This window comes from Macrosteles quadrilineatus, unplaced genomic scaffold (genome assembly GCF_028750875.1).
Source record: "Macrosteles quadrilineatus isolate MER2022 unplaced genomic scaffold, UCM_ALF_1.0 Scaffold_2__2_contigs__length_208266976, whole genome shotgun sequence".
Lineage (NCBI taxonomy): Eukaryota > Metazoa > Arthropoda > Insecta > Hemiptera > Cicadellidae > Macrosteles > Macrosteles quadrilineatus.
In genome coordinates, this window is record NW_026542595.1 from 167,439,771 (window position 1) to 167,463,647 (window position 23,877).

The following is a 23,877-nucleotide window of genomic DNA, read 5'->3' on the forward strand; positions in this document are numbered from 1 at the left end:
AAGATTCTCAGCTATGGTATGTTTTGCCCACTTTGTCTGCTAGATAGGTGCTTTGAGAGATTCCTAAGCCTGCTCAATTTCTATTATCACCATTCACCTCTGAGAAGCCGAAACTTGTCAGAGGCTATTTTGAGATTGTAAAATCGTTTGCTATCATTAGCACCTTTAGCTGCAACGGATTATCGTAACTCAAAAATATTAAAACCTTTCGGCTTTCAAAGTACGGTATTGAAAAGTTTTGTAGTTTTCTTCAAAAAAATATGAGACATCAACCTCTTTATGTAAATATTTGTTTTAAAATAGTAAGGAATCTACCTTCCTTGTAGAACCTGAAATGTTAATAATTTTACAAATTTTCATTTCTCAAAACCAAGAGTAGAGACCCTCAGAACCATGAAAAGGGTGATTTAATAAATGTACAATGGGTGAATGTAATCTATGAGAATACATGAGACATAAGAAATCAAATCCGCAATACCCCCCAATGATGGCCAAAGATTTTTTGCCAGAAATCCATTGACAAGAATGTTCTAGATAGTACACTACTAATCAATTTTGGTTAGGAAAAAAGAAAACTATATATTTTATCATAAAATCTGTACTTAAACGATGATTTTCAGTAGTAATTATGGAATACATCAATTAGGTACACTATTAATACCTAAGTATAAAAGGGATACATGTTATATTTACAGTTTGAACATACATTAATCTTTGGTTAGACATCAACACAGTAATGGTAAGGTACACTAGAGGGCTTAGGTATAGTTGTCATGTTGGCTTTGTAATAATAATCATTTTGAGGGAAATGTTCATCAGAATCATGAGTGGAACTCGCACCTTCGGGCACTCCTCGTTCTCTCTCCGTACAAAGTCTACTGATGGTCATCATGCTGGGGCTAGTCGGCATGGGAACGTTCTGGTAAATGTTGGGATGAACATGTGGAGGTTGATATTGGTAGACATCGTGGTGGCAAGGAGATATATAAGGGTTTGCTTTGGAGTATGGAGGAGGGGGTGGGTAAGATGGCGAGTTGACTGGGATGTTCATGTAAGTGTGCATTCTGATGGGAGGGGTGAGAATCTTCCCCTCGTCTGCTGGGGTTGGTTGAACTTCATTCACCGGATATCTACAATATTGCCTCTGAAGTACTGGGTGAAGTTGTCTAGGTCTAGAGGGATGACTGTTATAAGAAGAAACTCTGTCAGGAAAAACTGGCTGGTGATATCCATGGAGATCTGGAGAACTTACGTACACGTTCTGCAGCATCTGACTCCTTCCCTGGTGATTTCCAGGATACCGATTGAGCGAGGGGTGAAAGTAAATATCAGATTCTCTCTGACTCAAATGGGGATGTTCGTGAGATTTGGTTCTGGGGACTGAGAATGCTGAGGGAAAATTATCTATTTCTTCATAGTTCTTAGAATCCAAAGAACAAGTTCTGTGTACATTGAGCTTGGGTAGAACTGGTTCGTACCCGTCTGAAGATTCATCACAAAAAAGCCTTTCAGATATCGGAATAGAGCTGTCTGAATAATTGGAGCAAGCTGTTCTTCTTCCTTCCAATTGATAAGGAGTCTCAATCTGTTGCTGTAGCTGTTGGAGAATTTCGATTGTTGAACCAAATTTTGGCTTTTCTTTTTGCAAGGTATTGTATTCATTGGGATAGTTAGTTAAGTTTGTGGATGAACTAGTTTTGTAAGCACCTGAGTTGTTGAAACCAGTTGATACACGACTTTCTAGTTTTGGTGTGGAACTGTAGCGTTTTCTTAGTCGTTCGGTTCTTCCAGCATCTTGTTGGACAAATAATTCTAATTCATCTTGTCGGTTTTCATGAGCGAATGCATCCTTGATCTCTTTCTCCTCGTCAGTCAGAGCCTCTTCTATGTCGGACAAGCTATAGACTGTGTCTCCTGCAGTGCTGTTGCTGGCAATGGAATTTCTTTTCTCTGATTTTTCTTCAAGGTTTTGTGACAGGCTTGACAAAAATGAACGTCTTGCTTCATCCGTTGGACTAGTTTTGGTAGGACTATATTTATTGCTGGAGGTCTCATTTGATCTTGTATGGGATATGCATTGATTATATCGCATCAAGTTCAGACCTTCTTTTGCTTGTTTTGGCAAATCCTTTGCTTTCTGGGGCTGTCCAAGATTGTAGTCCTGGTTCATTGGAGATTTGGATGTATTTTTCCACACTGGCTGACCAGGCCTATTCTGCTTTACATCGACATTTTTGTTAACCTGTGTTTCTTCACTTTCACATGTTAGTTGTTTGATTCTTTCTATTAGAGGTGTAGAAGAATTAGCTGTTTTACCTTGTTTTGACTTATGTTCTGCAGCAATTTTAGGAATGTTTCTTCTTGAAATAGGCTGTTCAGCAACTTTTCTCCTTGTTATGTTTATTTTATTTCTATTCTCACAGTCACTTGACTTGGTGCGGTTTAATAAATTACGAGTACTTTCTGACATCTTATTTGGGTAGTGATTACCATTACTGTTTTCCCGATTACTGCCTCTGTTAATAAATGGATTGATAGGTGTAAGCTTTGAGTTAGGAAATAATTTTCTCACTGCAGAATTAGGATCTGATTTGTTTATAAAGTACATGTTACTACCAAACATGATTACATCTTGAGTTTCATCCTCCATCAAAGATTCTCTATCATTTTCTTCACTATCGTCATCCTCACAAAATCTGACTAAGCGCTTTCCATCCTCATTTCTTTGGTTTTCTGATTGTTTGATGTAGGAATTCATTTCTCGACTAGGCCTTTGGGTGGTTCCAGTCTTGAGGATTCCGGGCATTCCTGATTCCTCCCTGTAGTGGTTCCTCTCCAGGGGATGGATCCCTGGCATCCTTCCTGCGACTAGGGTCATGGTCAGCCTCCAGTATAATCAAACCTCAAGACTCGTAAGGAAGAATCTGCAACAAAACATGGGCAACTATTAGATCTCCCTGCAAGACTCTTTTCCTATTTGCGTAACATTACATCATAAAAACGATCCCTCAATACCGGCACTAAAGATTTTTTGTTATAAAAACTAATAACTAAAACTAAACTTTTTAAGTGCTAGATGACGACAGAATTTAAATAATTTTGACCGAGGTTTTTTATTACAACTTTTCCGATAGCAAATGAGCTGATTGTTGTTGTAGAACATGGTGCTACGGTTCCTCAGGTCACGGTTTCAAATACAGTACCACAAAACACCAATGGCTCTTCGCCATGTGATAATGACACAAAAACCCTCTAGGCCTAGCTTTCTAATGTGTAGCTTAGCTTTTTAGGACTTGAAGATAGGAGTTAAACAAGGTAGCTACAAAAATGATACCAGCTCAAAATCACTACAAAAAATCTTTGATTTAGACCTAGAAAGAAAATGTTGTATTCAGCTTGACGATGGCAATGCAATAATGATAAATGACAAATTATAATCTTTTATTGCCTTTAAAACATGGTACATCAGGCTCAAAGAACCTATAAGACTTCATCTCAAAAACTATAATCAGAATCATTCCTCTATTTACTATTTCATCAGAACTTTCAGTAGTTAAAAATCGTGTCTCATACGTTGCAGCAGTATTTGTGTTCAAGAAGAGAGTTTTCTCTGAATTCATAATGAAGTCGTGTCTAGAGGTTCTCCAGTGAGTTTAAATCGCGGCAACTTAACTATGAGTAAAAACTAGTCCTGCCGTGTCTGGAAGTAGAAAAATACAAGATGACATTCTTGTAATGCTTCAGTCTGGAGCGATACAGTATACAAGGCTAGAGGAGGTCGAGGCGGTGCTCTGAATCCTAACTGTATTGACAATCTTGTAGACACCAGGAATGCAGCGAGTGTCACTACTTGCTACCTACCTCAGACAACGAGTACACGAGGCCAGTGTGATTAGTTTATATACTATGTATAGTGTACTGTCTACTGTCTAATAGTGTACAATATATATTAACAATTCTTATGGTCACTTTTCGACGTGACTGTGGTAAGAACGGACCCTAAAACCGTCTCTGGTGATTTCCCATTTATAGTGTGTTCCAAGTATAGTCTAGTTTACCCTATATTTAAGTTATTTAAAATCATAGATAGCATAACATATCGCTAGTATGCCCTGTTGAGATTCCATATTTTTTACTAACAAACGATCACGATTCGAACTGATTAGTCCTAACCAAAATTGACGTAGTACATAATAAGGAGTAGATCTACGTCTACACACGTATAAGTATGATCATTTTCCATTCGTAGTCGGGTCGAAATAATTGGTTTCATATCATATTTAGGTTACCTAACATCTTGATATGTCTTGTTTAGTTAGATTTACAATTCACTATTCACGACAGTTGACAAACGTGTGCGTAAAATGTTTTTCCATTCTTCCAGTCTGTTATTCACATATTTTACAGTAAATTCAGGATAAACTATAGAATCTTATGTCGGTATTATATGTATTATGCCTTCAACCAATTAACAAAGAAAACATCCATATAAACAAAAATGCAATCTCATCAATGTTTAGTAATCAGTATTCGTTGACAGATTGAAAAATTATACATTATTTGACATACTTCATGCAAGTTTCTCAAAACGAGCATTTTCGCCATTGAACTTACGATCCGGGAGGCCGTGGCGTGGTGGTAATTACCCGCCATTGTCACAAGTTCCCAGGTTATGTTCGCGCCAGAACTGTGATATTAACAATCAGCTGTTCTCACGCTCGTGAAACTCCGACTTTCCAGTTTCCTCTAGTTCTTGACCTCCAGACTCGCTACCGAGGAGATTAGAGATCATGTTGATGAATTGACTAAAGACTCCTTTAAACCGCACCTCCTCGAAATTCGAGGATCTCTTGTTCTTTGAAGTAGGAGTAAATCTGTTTGTTTAAAGTCATTATATTGTTGCCAAGTTCTTAACCAGTCAGATTCGTGATTTGATTGTTAAACTAGATTGCATCACAGAGAATAGAAGTAAGTTCCCCACAGAAGAAGTGAAGAAAATGCATTTGTCGAGTTCAAATCACTATATTTTTACTCCACTGTGACTAGCTTTGTAATACATTTTCTAATCAGAAACATTACGTCACGAATAAAATTTAAGATGCACTAAACACTTGTAGTCAGGCTATTACGATGATCATTAAAATACAATATTAGTTAATATAGTTTCACTTGGCTAAACAAGACTAAACAATGTCTAGACCTGACTGAATGCGAGTAAGACTAATTATTTTTAAAGGCTTGATAAAGGCTACCATTGACCACAAACCATTCCAATGTCCGTTAACCTACTAAGACTGTTCTGAAAGGTTACGGTCTTAAAAAGTTCGTGTAGGTTCACTACATTTTTGTGCTTTTGTGACAAAAATCCTCTAGGTGATTCAGGTCAGATTTCAAATTATCAAAATTGTATGTTATCTTTTATGAAATGAAAATCGTGTTGCTGTATATCCACAACACACATCTCTGTATCTGTTTTTGCGGAGTCTCTTCGAACTAGTTTCAGCAAGGTTTCATTCCGATGTAAATGAACTGAGGAGAGAAAGTTCGCTCTAGGATTAAGTTCATTTAATCGCATGAGTTTATTAGAAAGCTCGAGAATGCATACGATTTCATATTTACTTAGATTACTGAAACGTAAGCCTAAAAACGCTATGAAAACTATTGGCTTTTTATCTCATAAAGTAATTAGTGGTTTTTACAATTTTCCACCAAACTATTCGAAATAGGACAGTACAGAATTATTTACAAGTTAGGGTATAATTTCAACTTCAACCTTAACTATTTAGTCAATGTTTGTACAGAGTTCTTATAGATTTGAGTATCTGAGTTGTATGTACAATCTAAACATTTACACGTTCTCTTCTTCCATCTCTCTCTAATGTTGAAAAAAAATGTTTGAGACGAGATCTCTCCCTACCCATCTCTACCAACCACATTACAGTTCAGTTAACAAATCGATGACAGCAGCCTTTGCACTTTCATTAATTAAATTTAATTAGGTTTAAATTACTTAAATTGAAAGTTATTACTTTATATTTTATTTTTACTCAAACCCTGTAAAACCCCAAAAAATTTATAACGGCGTATTAATTGGAATCTACTGAGGAAATCCATACAACCAATTACCAAATTAACTATCTGACACCACAATATTATTCAATTTTATGTACGACGCGACGTTGGCAAATACCACACTGCGTGTTTTAAGATGATGATAAATTAAGGATGGCTGTTGAACGACGGAGATGATAGTGGTTCATTACCAAGAACCATGATCAAGGACAGGTGGCTCTGGTTTTAAATCATCAACAACCTAAAAACGTTTCTCATTAAGAGTACACACTAAATCCACTTGACTATCCAGCTTTTATGTACCATTTATATACTTTGCTTTACCAACGCAAGTACCAACGCGGTCATTGGTTTGGTACAGCGCAGCAGACTCTGTCGACGGTCACACCCGGGTGACAACAGGTGTCGTACCGTGTCAAATCTGGACCCAAACACCCGGCAAGGTCCTTGCTCGGAACCTTCGGTCCGTGTCCAATGTTCCAATGTCCATCCTCCGCCCTCGCTGCAGCACGATGCGTCCTCACCACTCCATGGAATGTTGTCTTTTCTGACCAAGTAGCGATCGACGTGAAATAATCGTGTTGTAAATAATTAGTGATTGAAGAAACTTATTGATTGTAATTCGTTTCTCCGCATATTATATGAAATAGTCACTAAGTTACATAGCACCTCAAACGCAAAAACAAAGAGATCAACCGGGAAGTACTTGAATAGTATACATTATAAAACCCTATACATATTTCCCCATCCATAGTTTCTTGACTTGGTATCATTTCGACTTCGACAATTTCAACGTCTAGGAGGATGTAAAAAATAAACTTGCCCCTTAAACCTAACGCTTAGCCATCCCTGGCCCTTGTTTTTTAAGTATAATTTTAATTTGGGCTGAACGTCTCATTGTAATCACTAGATAAAACAAAAAGTAATATTTAACTGTAAACATTTGTGAAAAAACGCGCCAGAAAATGTTTGATTAAACATATTGATTTACCTTAGTCCCAAGATGGTTGGATTTTTTAAATGTATCTCCATGTATATGATTTATACTGCTTTATGCTCTATATTTTATGTGATTAGGACTATGTTAAGAGTAGTCTTCTCAAAATACAAGTACGATAAACTATGAGTTGGTCGATTGCATAGTCTGTTCAATTCTACAAATTTAACTAGTATAAACGATTCTCCATAGCTATTGACATTATAATATGTATAATGGTTACGACCAGGTGATTTACATTTTTCTCATCATGAATTTCATACTTTATATCACCTTACAGATTTACTTATCTCTTTCCAACCCCTGAACCAGAAACACTTTCTCTCTCTCTTTCCTCTCACAACCACAACGAAATGCAATACACCTCATGAAGTGCTATCTTGTATGTAAAGAAAGTGGTTTGGTGTCGGTGTATGTTGGCTGTAAGGCGAGCCGATGACTCACACACGGGGGACGGCGGGTGTGGACCGCTCCAAGAAAGGAACGATGGATTGGGACCACATCGCCCCCGCCGTCAAAGGGGATCAAGCTATATCAAGCTCAAGCACAGCACTCGAGAACATATACGACGAGATCACAGTTGTTATAGGGAACGTCTTTGACAGAAAACAGGTGGTTTCTGAAGGAGTGTACTGTCAACAGAGCTAAGTGCGATTCAAATCATGCCATGTGTAAATTATTGTTGTGGAGTGATCGTGCTCGATTTCCAAAATTAGTGTTGAGTGATTTCCATGAGAGGGCTTAAGAAAAAGTACAACACAAAAGTAATACATTATTGGTGTAAATACATGCCAAAGAAAGAAATTTACAGTCCCAGAAATGTGGTCTCTTAGGGGGTTAATGAGAGTGTGAAAATGCTAAGACGCTCGATTATCAAGTATTAAAAGCTAAAATCACTTGAAGCTTCGTTTCAATTTTGTCGCACATGATTTGGATTCACGCATTCCAAAGTATTGAAATCACCACAATCATAAATCATCATCTTCCACTCCCAGTTATGAGATGGTCTACAGCCCTATTACTGTATGAATTCGTCAAAGACAGACACAGCATAGAACCACCAGGGGAAAACCCATACACCTGTGATACTGACTGATACGTCTGTTCATCGAATTTACCAACCATGGAAACACCTTTTAGAATGATACCACCTTTGGCACACCTTCAGCATACACTTGATATTTTTTGCATTTATTTTGTGTATTGTTGTCCCTAGATTAGAGTTAGTTCTATCAACAGATCACGTCCTCTACTCTTTGTCTACTTGATAGACGCATCTCTGGAAGTAAGACGTACTACACCTGACTACGACTGATTTGTGTTTCGTAGCCACCAGAGTGGAGCGTTAGTTCCAGCCTCCACCGTCAGATCGCCTCACCTTCGCCATTGTGTGATAACATTGGTGATAACGACGACAATGGTGTTCTCACATAATGCAGGCAACACGGAGATCATTTCACGGTCCGACTAGTTTACACCTACACCGAGGTTGAAGGGAAATATTTTTCATCGCGTTCAGACCACACGTTCCATGGGTCCATTTTCGCCACTATTTTTGTGACTAGCTATTTGTTGGTCAAACCAGAAATTTGCGAAAACCACGTTGTCGACAAGCTATTTGCTCGGCAATCCCGTTCAACGTCTTAAACAAAATCATTGATACGATGGATCATTTGAGTGTCAACTGGATTGACTACCAAGTAACTTGTCACCCAAGGTTAAAGCCTATTCGTTTGCGTACGATTTATATGAATACACAGACAAGTTGTATATACATTTTTCTGATTTCAGTTTGTTATGTCCGTCTACTACACTTTGTGGTGATATTTTAGTAGGAAAATTATTCGTGATACTTCTACACGTAAGTCCTATGCAGCTTATGTACAACATAATATACACAACACGTATATGAACGAGTAACAAGTTCGCACCACCACGTGTGGCTTAGACTCAACAAGTTGGAAATTCTAGGAAAAGTCTGGATCAGGTGGCAGTGTTTCTACTGGAGTTTCTAGGAGTTGCTGGACTCTTGGAATTATTGCATCGCAGAAGGTCAAGACTGCTCAAATGTCTTGGTGCTCTCTGAAGTTACAGAGTAAAACTAACATTACTCATTGTGCTTTGTTAGCTGCGTCAAGTCAGTGACTGGAGAACTTAGCAAAATCTTTTCTATATCTACCATCAGAATTACACCTGTTTAAGCTTCCAACCATATTTCAATTATCGTATTATTTTCTCATAATCAGCTTATTTTAATTCCGTTGAACAGCGAAATTTATTACAAATATTCCCAATACGAACCAACACATACAATTTCCAGGTTGACCTTTTACCATTTGACCGACAAGTCATTTAGTCGACAAGACAGTTGACCGACATTTTACACGATTGTACTAAATTTCCTAAAAAAATGTATTGTTCATGAAATAATGATCTATCAAGTTGACCTGTAGACCATTCTACATCCTACACGTCACTCCAGTTCTGGTCTTCAATTTAATGGCTAAACTCCCGTCGCCTCCAATCTCCTCTTCCTCGTCGCAATCTAGGAAACGGGTGATTGCAGTTCCTCCGGTGTCCAGTGATTAGTGTATCCTTGCGCTGGATAAGGCGGGCCGTGGACAGCGTACGTTGGCGTTACCTCACTGTCTGTGTGTGTAATTGTTACGTCACCAGGGGAAAGTGAAGCTTAAACGTAGCTTTCAACTCTGAACTTGAACCTCAAGACGCTAAGTTTCTAAGTGTGTGAAAGCACCAACCTTTATACGATTGGGTTTTAATGTAAACAAACTATTTGATTGGTGCAAATTTCTTAACACGACCCACGTTATGAAGCATAGTTTCAGAACGATTTTGTTATTTTAAGCTCTTAGATGTCCGCATCCATATCTCCGGCGTCAACCAAATTGGCAGAACAAAGTAAATTCTGACGTCTTGTTCTTCGCTGATATCCTTGGTGGCTAGGCAGTTCTGAGTATATTTTAGTAATTAAGACAAGCTGTTCTTTCCAGAATAATTTATCAGAAGCCCAATGATCAAGGAGAGCTTGTCCAAGTTTCGAACCATCAAAGAGCTACAGAACAGACTCATCTCGGTGACGAGATTGTCATGGGAGCACTACAACTACTGCTCAGCCCTAAGACACCGACCTAGAAAGCCGGTATGCAGAGTTTTGTACGGTGGTTTTAATCAAGTCCACAACTGATCAGGCGAGGTCAATTGTCTAAACAATCAAGAAGCGGACACCATCGGAATGAGAGCGGAAAATCAAACACTAAAGCGTGAGTCCTTCGATACACTTACTGGGTCAGTGAATACAGGACCTGGGTGTGTTGCGGGTTTTGGATGGCTCTCAACTGAACTGTCAACTAATTGTGTAAATAGTTATTTAATCAATTTCAAATGACTTTATCGCCATACAAACTTCACGAATTCATATATTGAGTATATAACATAGATAGAAACTATTTGGCTACACATACTCAACAAATTACTTTGTCGACAGGTTATTTGCTTGGGAGATGCATTGGTCTTCTGGTACCAATTAATTGGCGAGGAAATGGCACTCCCCCTCCCCAATTATTTACACAAACCTCAGTTTATTTTGTAAAAGTATAGCTCATACTTTTACAAAATAGAACTCCAACAAGGATCTTTCAAAAATAACCACATAGTAAAAATTTATTCGCGAGCGCTTGAATAGCTAGTGTTATCGTTGAGCCTCACAAAATGTTGGCAATTAAGAAAAACTCTTCCATACAGAAGAGGTGTTACCTAAAGTTATCATTAAGGTAACCTATTTTCAATTCAAGTTGTACATGTACCTTTATGGTAGTAAACCACTGCCTAGACGTCATTTGACCATTAAATAACGACTCTTCACTATCTCCTTATAAGTCTAAATTCTCACTCATAGACGGGCAGTCAAACCTTATCACAAAAATGGTCAAATTTGAATAGCTCAATCACATATCAGACTGGCCCATCGATCTTAGATTAGACGAAATAACTAAATCTTAAATTAGAGAAAAGGACCAAAACTTCTCGAAACAATATTCGGTGATTACATTTATGGTGGGATTCTAGGCACTATTCAATCAGAAATTCAATCTGTGACGCAACTATTCAATTCCATCACATATGCATGCTCCACGTATGCCTACGTGTAACCCCCTCCTCCAGGTCCATTGGCAGCCACAGTTATACTTCCTGTGAGCAGCCTGAGCCCTGAGGTGACAGATTTATAGTAGTTGGACAAGTTGATGCTGGAGCTTTGCCAATGTTTGCTGCTGCCAGAAGACGAAGGAGAAAATGCTGCCGATGATGATTGTTGTTGTGGTAACTGCTTGAAATCTTGACGTTGCATAGGAATTGTATCCAAGTGTTTTCTTTGATAGTTTGGCACAAATCTAACTACGAACATTTTTCTTGTGAAACGGTAAATGCAGTTTCGCCTATCTTGAAAGTTGCGGTCTGTTGGAAATTTCAATTGACTACTTAGCTGGGTGAACGAGTGGTAAAGCTATAGAAGTTATAAATTAGTAGCTAAGCAAAGCCGAGCATACACCTTTATAAGTATAGGTAAGGTGTATAGTCAATGGTAAAGCTCGCCTAGTACATACAGCTATATACAGGTGCTAGTTTGATCCCGAGAATAATGTTTGAAGCACATTTTGAAGAGTCCATCTGTCTATATTAGAGTATACATCGGTTATTTCTAGCTAAAGAATCAACTGTCCATAGTCAGCAAAAGTATTTTACTCAATTTATACTACTACTGTATTTTTTTCTGCGGCTTTATCTATAAGTCGGGGGGTTTCAGCGTCGAGACAATGATTACTGATTAATATATTCGCCAATGCACAATTTGGAATGTAGCATTCACTTATGTGTGAATGTGAAGACAAGAACTTAGAGGGGTTTGAAAAAATCTTGATCAAGTGGAATTGTTCATACGACCTAAGCTAAGTTCAGTAAATGCTTCTTGTAATTTTCTTGAACCTGAAGAGAGTCAGGCGTTATTTGTAGCTTTTGTTTTGTCATCAGTTCCATTTTCAGAGAAACTGAATGTAGTTTTTTACAGCAAGGCAATTGTGAAATCAGACTTGGCATCAAGGAGAAGGTTTCTGCTTTAAGAACTACTAAAATAACAGACTTTAAGGAATTGCATATTTAAAGGATATTGAATTTGCTTTGCTGTTGAATTGAATTTGTTGTACAAATTTGCTGTTTTTCTTACAAGGTCCATCATATCTCCTTCCAGATATTGCTTTTGTATAGTTGTAATCTTATACTAACTAAATCATCAATATTGTTATCCAAAACGATAGGTATGCTCAAAAATAACAAAAATTTGTATTATTTGGATTTTATACTCTGAAATTCCCGAATCCCTGAAGCAGTTTTTAAGCAATTCAGGAAATGTGAAGAATTAACAAGTGTTACGTGTGAGAATCATTACAATTGGCTCGCGTGTCTGTCGAGGTATGAACCTGAGCTCACCGGAAGGTAACTGAGCGTGTGGAAATAATAACGGACCCTCAGATATGAGCCATTGTAAACATATGTGCTCTCATCGCCTGGCCTACTCCTTCTGCCCAGTAGCTTATGACTGATATTCTGCTATCTCTAACCCAAAAGTTGGATTTTTTTTATTCTAAATGCCCCAAACGATATTGAGGTGGTCTAAACGAAACAAAGAACTCACTCTTATCAGCCACTACAATACAAGGCACCACTACAATATCTAAGCAAGTCTTATTTCATCCATCGAATAGCATTTAGGAAATTCTTTGGTTAGCTATAATCAAATTTCACTGTCACTATTTTGTTAGTATTGACGAAAATATAAAACTCCAATAGGCTACGTCATCCTTAAAATGAACTTAACAACAACAATTTAACCTAACAATTTAAGGTATGTTTTTGTTTAATTTATAGAGTTCGTGTATATGTTCTGTGTATATGTTATTTTAGCCTACTTCACCTAGGATGAAACTTCTTTAAAAACATATGCTTAACCTCAGTTGCCATAACCAACTGTAAAACTTACGTCGTCTAAAGTAAGAGAAAAGTCTTTAGTCAACATTTCGTATGAATAAAAATATACCATCATATTCTGGGTACAAAATCCCCACATGGGTCGCAGCTACTGTACACCATCTTACACGGTATCGGAGCTACAGAATACTCGCACCCACTTCACCACTACGCCTACAGAGAACAACTTCCCACTTCCCACTGGAGAAACAATCAACATCGAGTCTTGAAGAAGTGGATATCTATCTAGTCTTGCTGAAAACGCACTTGACTCTTTCCATCCTTATTTAAGATTATTTATATAGATAAGGCGTAATTGTAAAACCATTTCAGCAATAAGTTTCTCAAACATGATTTTGATTAGGGTAAATTACACATTTACAAACATATTAGGCAAAGGGTCTGTTTAGTGAAGTGAGGAGCTTCTGCCCTAATGGCTCGGGTTCGAATTCCAAATCACCTTGAATCTTGGTTGTGTGATGATAACGTTACTTGATTGTGTAAAGTCGACCTTCTATCATTTACTTATCAAGTAAAAATACAACTGTACAAGGTGAGGACAAGTAATTTTGTATTGAAGAAAAACCTTGTGATAAATAGGTAAATGACAATAGAATTGGTTAAATTAATTCAACCACAAATAATTGTATAGGTACTGATTGATAATCGTTTACAAGAGAAACTTCAGCTAAAATATACAAAAAGTTATACTTTATCGTGACATATAATAACAGTGGCTTACCTGTCGCATTCTATGTCATACGCATTCTATCATCAATAAATACAATCATTGCATTAGCTCAGCCTTGATACAGTTGTCACTGAAGTATAAAGATTTTAGAATGTTTAGCTTGTCCCACGAGATTGATAAGTGACCAAATAATTATAGTAACAAAAATCGTGTTTAGCAATGTTTTGGCGAGTTAATACAGACACTGAGACCAGACACTGCTGTCAGAAATGTATGTAAAAGTGGTAGTGTTGTTTTGTGGTTTAATTTTGTCGTTTAGAAAGCAAGTGTGCCTGAGATCACTTCCTCTTTCACTTTCGCTCACATTACCATCATCGCCTGGGCTTGTGACTGAGATTTGACCGCTAATCAGAATCTCAATCTTCTTGAAAAGCTGTTTAGGGTTTGAGTATAGAGCTTCTAGAATAGAAATTTTCAATCTCAAATGAGCTACTGACGGACTATTTTCATCTTTCCTGCCTTGGGCAAAGCATTTGATACGAATTACAGTAAACGTTATAACCAAATATACACAAGGTTCTTAGTCGGTGAGTCGAAGGCGCAGCTACAAAATTGATCGATCTAAAACAAACTATTCGCAATTTAGGGACCGAAATCAACCCGTAGGGCTCAACAATACCTAACCTTCGCCAACAATGAACCATCCCGGAAGAATTGAGAGTACATACTTCATTGTGAATTTTTTATGTACTATGGACAACAAAAATTTGAAATCTATGAAAACATTTGCAAATACAGTTTAATCCCTACCTACTTAAAAAATACAATTATTTTAAAACCAGTAGCGATCCTAATGTACACAATAAAAAGTGTAGATTTTTTTTTAATTCCGATAGATTTTTATTTCAGGTATTTATTAGAAATGTTTTATGCACTTTTCAATCTACTTGACTATATTTTTAACGGTGGGCTGCTTTGTTGTTTTTCTTATAACAACTTTTGTACACAATGCAAAGTTTAGGATTGGTAACAATTATTCAGACTGTGAACTAAAACATTTCGTAGAAAGCTTAAGAATAACTTGCCAACTTGATTTCATCAAAGTCAACGAATGCTAAGACTCAAATAGAACCGGCTGTCTTGTCAGGAAGCCAATAATTCTACTCGCAACTGAAAGTGGAACCCATAAAACCATGGTTATATCAACAGTTAAATATAGTACGACTGCCCATTGTAAATATTCCCATTGCCTTTATAAAGATCTGTAGTTCAGCCTCTATTCTTAGCTTTAAACTCTTCCTAAGTATGTCAACTATGACTAACGTAATAAAATATGTTCATAAGGGGTCATTTCTTTATATGTTGTAATGTACTTTTATAAAATTCATCAGAAAAACTGTAGACGAAAAGAAACCGCCCAGAGTTTATAAAGAGTAAAATCGCCGCTTATATTCACTAGCCTTTTTAATTAATGGCTTTATCTATGGCCATCTTTGTACAGTAGGTATGCACTTTGATACTTAACCTTTATCTAAAATAAAAAATAAACAAATTTTAGTTTAATCTTCATTTACAAAATAGCCTATACTTATTTTTTCACATCTGTCATTACAGTTTCTTAATAAATGCTTTATCGATTCAGTTGTCTTAGACATCGTAATTTTGGAAATTTTAGGAAATTTTGACACAAAACCCACTAAATGAACTTCGTGTCTAACGGTAATGGATATGAAAATTCATAATTGACTTAGTCACTTTATAATAGATTAGTCCCAAAACAAAGTCTATAAAGGTAGTTCTAAGATTCAGCTTTCTCTTCCTAAAATTACTTATGAATAAGGCTAGGAACGATTTGTTCAAGTAGTCCCTCACTCAGCTTTCTACATTGCTGTCTTACCCTTCACCTGACTATTTCCGAGAGCTTTGTACAATGGAGTTATACCATAGCCACCTCTAATACATAATGTATTAGAGGTGGCTGTGGTTATACTCGTGGTAAATGTCTTGTTACGATATATCATTTTGGCGAAGGACTACTAGACCTATACTTCAGATGGCCATATTGTAAACAGAATACAAAGAAAAGACTCATCATTATGTGGCAAAACTTTTTGGACTGGAACTCATTGGATCAACGATATTTCAAAAGATTGGATAAAAAGATCACAAATAAGTTCGAGAATCGATTATTTGATAGTTCAATAGGATTGTTTGACTTGAACCTCAAATACTGTATATCAAACATCTTGTCTCAAATGTTTGTGTCAGATTTGGCTTCCTCTGAAATCAAAGTATAATTTACATTCATGAGACAAATTTAGAAATAACGTTTTTGTTCCTTGCCTTTCCTAACTGGGAAGTGATTAGAATGTCCCCCTCGCGTTCAAGGATAAATTAAAGATACTCTCTCAAATCATCAGTTGTTTAGTAAATAGATAGCTTTAAATAATTATTATACAGGTACATTATAACACGATTCCATGTTAATGACCCAGCCTTTTTTCAGTGTAATTCGTAGAACACCCATTAATATATTTCAGTACATGTATAGTACCACAACTTGAGCTTTGTATCCAAATACAAAACCTACACTAGGATAGGTTAAGGATTACTGGAAATAATGAAAAGATCCTGTTTTCATGTCCAGAAGTCATCCTCTAGTGACATCGGCACTGGGAATAATACGTACAAAAGTGTGGACGTGATTCAACGAGTGGTGTAAAGACGTGACCTTTGACGTGACATATACACATGACTAAGTGTTACGGCATGCGTAACGCTAATTTATAGTGCTGCGTGCCAGCTGTTAGCGTTACAGTAGCAGCCAAGTACATAATACGTAATGATGGACGCTAAACGCTGAATGCCCGCGGCGAGGTCGTAGGAACAGTGGAATGTGAAACGTTCTGACGATGAAAACCTCGGAAATGAAATGTAGAGAGGATTGCTGTAGTGGAACAGCTGATTGTTGATTGTTGCTAAAACTTTGTGTAGTGAATACTTTTGTTTATCTAGGCCTATTTAACACACATTTTTAGTTTCGATATGTACAAAGCAGTCACACTAGGATGGGTATGATAAGACGAAGATGATTGAAGCATGAGTTTTGAATCAACAATATAATGATTTTGTTTTCATTTATTGGTTTACTGGATAATCTCAACTGGTTCTTTATCCAAAACCATTAAAAGCCCAATGATCAAGAACAGCTGGGTCCAATTCGAACTTCCTGTTGACATTGGGGATCGAACCATCAACTTTCTTACTGTAATAGGCAACGCTGTATTTATCTAAATACAGGTGATAATCTAATGAAGATCTAGAAAATTACAACACCCTACAGTCATTAAGTTTACCAGTTGGTGTTCTTTAAAATGAATGATTATGAAATATGGACTGAATATCAAGTAGATTGGGTATGAAAAAGTATAAAACATAACTTCCGATGGAGAAATATAGATTGAAAATAACCTTTTACTTGACATGACGTGGGTAATCAAATTTGCATCTTTTGTGTATGGAAGAGGCGAGTTATTTCGAAAGTGGGCTACTTTTGGGCACGTGGGATGCATAAAAGGCTAACTAAAATAATTATCTCGCTAATAACACGTCATCCACATCTCCTTTATAAAGCGCATTATGTTGGGTGGTTTAGTTAATTCATAAAAGCGTACTGTATTAGTTCAATTTTATAGCATGTAATAAGGTATTCATTCAAACTATAGTGAAGGTATTATCTACTGATGCAGCAATTAGGTGAAAGGGAAAAGGATGATTATTTATAACTACTGTCACTTTATTAACTTTAGGCCTATATCAACGCAGAAAGAAATTTTGATCGGTCTTGCCTGTCCTGTGCAAGATCACAAGTTTTCAAAAGGTAAATATTAAACACATGTCATGAACTGATTTTCAAATAAATTTCACTAGGCTGGCAGAAAACTAGTGTCATCAAGATCCATTACAAATCTAATTCCAAATAAAGAGGACACTGACACGGGACATTATAATACACTCAAATGAGTATATATAAAATCATATAAACTATAATTTGTGTTACTTTCCTAGTGAACTTGAGTCACTTTTTCAGTAAATGTTACAATATTTGTAAAGGACGCTATTTTGCAAAACAACATGCAACAACCATTTATTTAATTCTACGTTCGGTATGCAATCTTAGTTGACCCAGTTTAAAAATAACAAAAACAATAACGTTGCTGTTTACGGGAAGTGACAAAGCCAATGCAAGAATCCGTAGCCTTCGGAAATCATTCTCAATAACAATATTTTGTAAACATTCTCTTACAAGCGTCGGTCCATGATGCTGCCGAAATCTTCAATAGATTGAAATCGTTGTTCTTTACATTGTGTAGACTACACCTGCTACAGAAACTATGACAACTAACATAGAGTATCTCATTAAAAATGGATACAGGAAAGAATGACCATCTTTGAACAATGGACCAGAGGCTCTTCTTCTCAGAGGGTTCGTAAAAAGTAGCCGAACAAAGTGTGTTTTGCTTCTCTCTTCCTCTAGATTACTGTAACGGATATCAATGCACTACATGAACTTCTAGCCTTCACAAAAGCTGTCAGGTATCAATTGAATGAACGTAGAATCGGCCGCGTGTGTATCGTAGCATTGATTCGATTTCTTTCATCTTAAACGATTGTATATTGTCTACTTGCAACTGCAAGAAAGATGCAGTAGTTAACTTGAGATACTGCTAAAGTCAATGACACTTTAGCTATCATCCCATGTACATAGTACAAGAACATCTGGGCTAAGGTCGACGGCCTCCAGTAAGGTCGCTTCAACAATCACAGCCTCAGGAATGCCACAGACCGCGAGATGCGAACTATCGCAGCTGTCTGATAACTCAAGGTCGCCGCAAGGTCGTGATAACTTATCAGCTGTTATCAGTGGGCGTACAATATGTAACGTGTGAAGGCGTGTAGCGGAAAACGTGGCTTATTGGTGGAGGAAATAAAAACATAAGAAGGGTGTGTTTGAAATCAAATATAGGCTAACTGTGCAAGTTCTAAATTGTCTGGGTAGCCGAGTAGTTATAGCCTCAAATCTGAAAATCGCAGGATCATTCCTTCACATAGATACAATTTGTCTATAGCCTATCAATTAATGATGATATCTGAAAAAGATTGACTTAAATAATTATAGAAGCAAGACCAGAGTTTGGACTACCTTATTTCTTGGTGAAAGGACAACTCTCATGGAAAGTTATGCAACTAATTAACTTGATTGACAGAAATACAGTGTATCCAGGATGGAAGAGAAGACTCGTCGATATATCCAGAAACCCCTTCACAGCTCGTGCAGTAGTCTTTTGGTAATCTCAAAGCTAGTTCGAAAGATTAAACTTTTCGAAAATTTTGTAATCGAAATCGGAGATAAAATGTAATCTGTGACAAGAATATTCATCGGTAAATCCGGAAAGTTCTTGTTCAAACCTTGTAATCTTCTGGTAATCTCTATATTAACTCAAGAGATTAAACAGTTACAAAAGTTAAGTAATCGAAATCGGAACATGTGTTGAATATTAATGTCGCCGATTTGTATTTACATCAAGACACTCACAAAATGTTCTTGGGTTAACCAAAACATATTTCGGACCTATTTGAAAGTTTTATATAACATATTACCTTTTTTTACTTCCAGCAAATTCCAGTTACCAAAAAATCAAGTGCAAACGAAAATAATAAAAACACAAATACTTAAATCTTAGTTTACGGTTTACGCCTGCTGGTTGTTCTCGCGCTAAAATTAGTTGAGACAAAACTCCCTCAAAAGTCAACAACACCAAAGGATTGCTCAAAGCTGACCCAAATAAAGTAATCTGACGTATTTACGGCTCTGTTCTGGGAACCTTCATACGACCTTGCCTTTGGGCTATCTTCTCCAAACAAGTGGGGGGGGGGGGGTTGTGTTTTGTCGGGAGTCCCTACACCCCCACCCCTTCATTCTCTCACGACCCTCTCATTGTTGGCAGCTGGGTCTGAGGAATGTCAGAAATGTCACCCGAGGCACACAGCGGCGCCGTAGCACTAGGAGACTATAGGGCTTCATGACATTCGACCATGTTGAAGCAGAGGTTGGAGGGATTGTAAACGGAACAAGTGTTTAAATTCTCACTGTAGTAACCTGACGTGTAATGGCATGTATTTTTGAAGGGTATAATGGCGTTTTATTTCACAAATTGAAAATGTTTTAGGGTGAAGAGGACACTTCTGGTAAAATCGTTGGGTGTTATAAAATCATGTTTTACGTAAATGTGATACACAGGGTGTTTCCAAATTGGACATATTTTGTGGACTTGTTCCTTGGGCTAAGACAAGTATGGGTCTAAAATGCCTAGATTTCTGTTTGTCAGTCTGTTTGTGGGTTTTAAGAATTATTTTATATCTTGGGCCATTTTCAAGATAGAAATTGCAATTGGTATAAATGTGTATTTTAGTAGGTAAAAAGAGCTTACAAAGTTTCGTTCCAATATCTCAAGCCGTTTCAATATGGCGGTCTTTTAAAATCTTTAATGCCAAATTTAATGAAAACAGTAAAAATTAAGAAAATTTTTTTCAGATCAAAAAGATAGAGAATTTCCAAATCAAATGAGACCTTCTTTGTTAAAATCGGATGACAAACAACCGAGTTGTCAGTTTTTTCTTCAGTTTTTTGTAAACAATAAGAAACTCTAATTCAGTCACGTCAAAATCAACAGTCAATAGAGAAATGGAAAATAATTGACTCATTTCGTTATCATATATTTATATACATCTCGACAAACAGTACAGCACAAGATTACAATGCTGGTTCAACATTTTTAGCTTTAAACTTGGGTCAACAATTCCATTCTAATTCACAGAACTCCCAAATTTCCTGTACCGGAACAAACACCGATAGGTAATCTGTAGGCGCCTCTCAGCGTGAACAGAACTATACCGAGGCATTGACCTTGGAACAACAGGGATATGGTGTGATCGGTAACAACCGCATCGAGTGCTGGACACCCATGGTCCATGTTGTATACGGTAACTACTCAACACAACTACCGAAACAAATACGCGATGGTTTGATGCAGATATATCGATTACAGCTATCGCATTAACACTCGAACAGGGTACCGTACGTGATGATCATGATAAGTAAAATCGCTTCGAGCTTCGAGATCTGGACACCAATGTTCCATATTACTCTGAGATGTTATATACGGTAACTACACAACACAACTACCACGCGATAGTTTAATGCAGAAATATCGATTACAGCTATCGCATTAACATTCGAACAGGGTACGGTACGTGATCAGTAACAATCGCATTGATATCTTGCACCCAGAAGTACTAGGCTGCTATCATTGAATAAATAGTGAGACAAATGGAAAATAAGATGCAGCTATCAATAAAGACATAAATAGACTACGTGTCACTATTTATTCTGTGTTACACTACACAATAGTTTAATGTATAAATTATGATAAGTAGGCATCGCTTGAGCTTTGAACTTCCAAGTGGTCTCCAACGATGTAAAAATATCGTTGGTGGTCTCTTCCGGTGAGCATTGTAGAGCCATCTGGGCAATATCAGGCTGAATATCGAGTATAAGTGGGTATGAACTGTCTGTGACGGAGGTTCAATAGTAGGCCTAACAATATCTTCTGGTGCTGTTTAGCGTCAGGGGAGTTCTATAGGGGTTAAAATCGGTTCCAAATTACATAGAGTAGGTACAATGGACCTACAGGTGAAAATGGTAGATTGTGCTATAAGCGATGCCCCATCCCAATATATGACAGTATTTGTAAAGAATTAAAACTCCGACTTTTCAATGTTTTATTCTTAGTTAGCACGTTTCACCGGCGAATCAGTTTATCTAATTGTAAATTTCAATTGTCTCTTGACTAAGAACATGGCTTATTTGCCGACAGGAAATTGTAAAACTACTGTATTTAGAATAATGTTAAAATTTAATATCAAACTGAGTAAACAATGTGTCAGTTATTTTTTTTACGATAAACAAATTGTTCGACCAGCTATGTATAAGGGGTTTGCTGTTTATAGTGCATTTTATCATTTCATGATTTCACAATCTTACGACTGCCTTATAATTACGTAGAAAGACACATTTTAGTATTTAAATGCTTTGACTTTAAAACTGATAAGAAAAAGCAAATTAACTATGATCCAAAATACGATATAATCATAAACAATAAGGCAAAGTATTGGCCTAAATATTTAAATTTAGTTTGATCATTGGACATCGCACAAAGGTTTATATTTTCTTTCACACCGACCATTAAAGTCTCTTTGAAAACTTAACCTTGAAACCTACGATCCCATTGTAATAGGTTATAATAGCTATATATTAATCCAGAGATTCAATAGCGTTGTTACACTTTTATCATCAAACTTTATGTAACCAATAAACAGTGTCAGTACCTAAACATTTATTTAGAATGCAAACGAACATGCTAAATAATATTTAATGTCTATTTTAGGATGATGTAGAGGTATTATAGATTAATTTTAATATGTGATAAATGTGAGTAAAACTATTGTTCTGAACTAAAAAACACACAGACTGAAAAGCTCTTATCAATACGCATACGCAAAACCATAACCAGTTGAGGTTCTAATCTCCCTTTTTAAATAACCAGAACTAAAAACATAGAATAGGGCTTAAATTCCTCGATCAAATATGAGGAAACCTGTATAGTTTTATAAGTTAAGTTTTACTTAAAATTTGTAAATACATATTGTATGTTGTCTTCAAAATGTTGATTACACTCTTGGGCGTAAAACCCCCAGACTCAATTAAAACCTAAAAAAAAATATTTCCTATATGATTTTGAACTAGGTAGCCTACATAGCTTATAATGTACTACAAATTAATTACTAGTATCAATTACGATATACGCGAAATAATTACTAAATCGGCGTAGTGCCAAAACCGGCTCGATTTTTTATGGTAAAAACCCAACTTTTAAGGAAAGTTGTAAGCCTGAAAATAAATTCAATAGTTTTTCGGCTTCATAAATTATATTCCAAATCAGAGTAAAATATATTGGTAATTTAAAAGGATAATTTATTTAAATGTGTAAAATTACCTTGGTCGGCGCCTCGAAATATTCCTACACCCGACTCTGACGCGCACAACCACTGACTGACTGGACTGCACTCAAACAAGTTTAAACTCCGGGGAACCGAGGTGCGAGTGCGAGGCCGAGGGAGGGGAGTGGACCATTGAATACGCGGTGCCGGCAACTGCTGCCAACCCCACACCGTAGAATATGGTACCAGAGAAATTATGGTATGGTACCTGAAAAATTATGGTATGGTACAAGAAAAATTTTGTTATGACGTGAAAGAAATTACGGCATGGTCACGGGATATTATCATACAACTACCTCATCTGCTACAAAAAAGATTTTATTGTTATATTTTATAGATGATAAAACTTGTTTAGGATGATAAAACTTCGCTTAGTATGCAGGTTTGCTGTGAGAGTGTTTTGTATATTTTTTCCAATTTGCTAAGAGTTCTAAATTATTTATAGATCACCTTGTTATTAATTGTCCTTTGGTAAAATGCTAAAGAAGATTTAACTTGAAACTTTACACTACCTTAGTAACAAGGGAAAACAGAAGGAGGAATATAATACTATAGAATTACAAATAATTACCTAACATCACATTTGAAATTAAATTCAAACAAGTCACAAGCATTCTGAATCGTGAGCAATAAAATAAATTTAAAAGTAACTGAGAATTAGATACATGAAGATCAATTTTATCATTTTCTTAGTTTTGCATGAATAAATAATAATTAATTTATAAAATTTGCAAAATGTTGCTGATTTTTCACGGTTTTCTCATTGAACAAGCATTTTTCAAAGGTGTGACTAGCTAACATGCTTGTTCAATAAAAAAACCGTAATAAATCCGAGAAATTTTACAAACTTTAGAAGTAGGGTGATTTTGGAAGGTGAAGGAGTGGGATTTTTGTAAAACGCTGAAGTGTGTTTTGTAGAAAATTTAATTTCTGACCATTAAAATTCTTTCAAATATTT

At 36.5% G+C, this 23,877-nt stretch overlaps 1 protein-coding gene across 1 annotated transcript; it reads right to left on the minus strand.

Moving 5' to 3' along the window:
* Positions 1 to 593: 593 nt before the first annotated feature.
* LOC128987851 (uncharacterized) lies at positions 594 to 23,012 on the minus strand. Its single transcript, XM_054408903.1, has 2 exons — positions 22,916 to 23,012; positions 594 to 2,924 (listed from the first exon to the last, which is right to left on the minus strand). Exon 2 carries the CDS (start codon positions 2,876 to 2,878, stop codon positions 719 to 721), a length of 2,160 nt encoding a protein of 719 aa, XP_054264878.1. The 5' UTR covers positions 2,879 to 2,924; positions 22,916 to 23,012; the 3' UTR covers positions 594 to 718.
* Positions 23,013 to 23,877: the final 865 nt, after the last annotated feature.

What these genes read in the sequence shown, in the direction of transcription:
- LOC128987851 (XM_054408903.1), bottom strand. Translation starts at nt 2,878, where the DNA reads ATGACCCTAGTCGCAGGAAGGATGCCAGGGATCCATCCCCTGGAGAGG.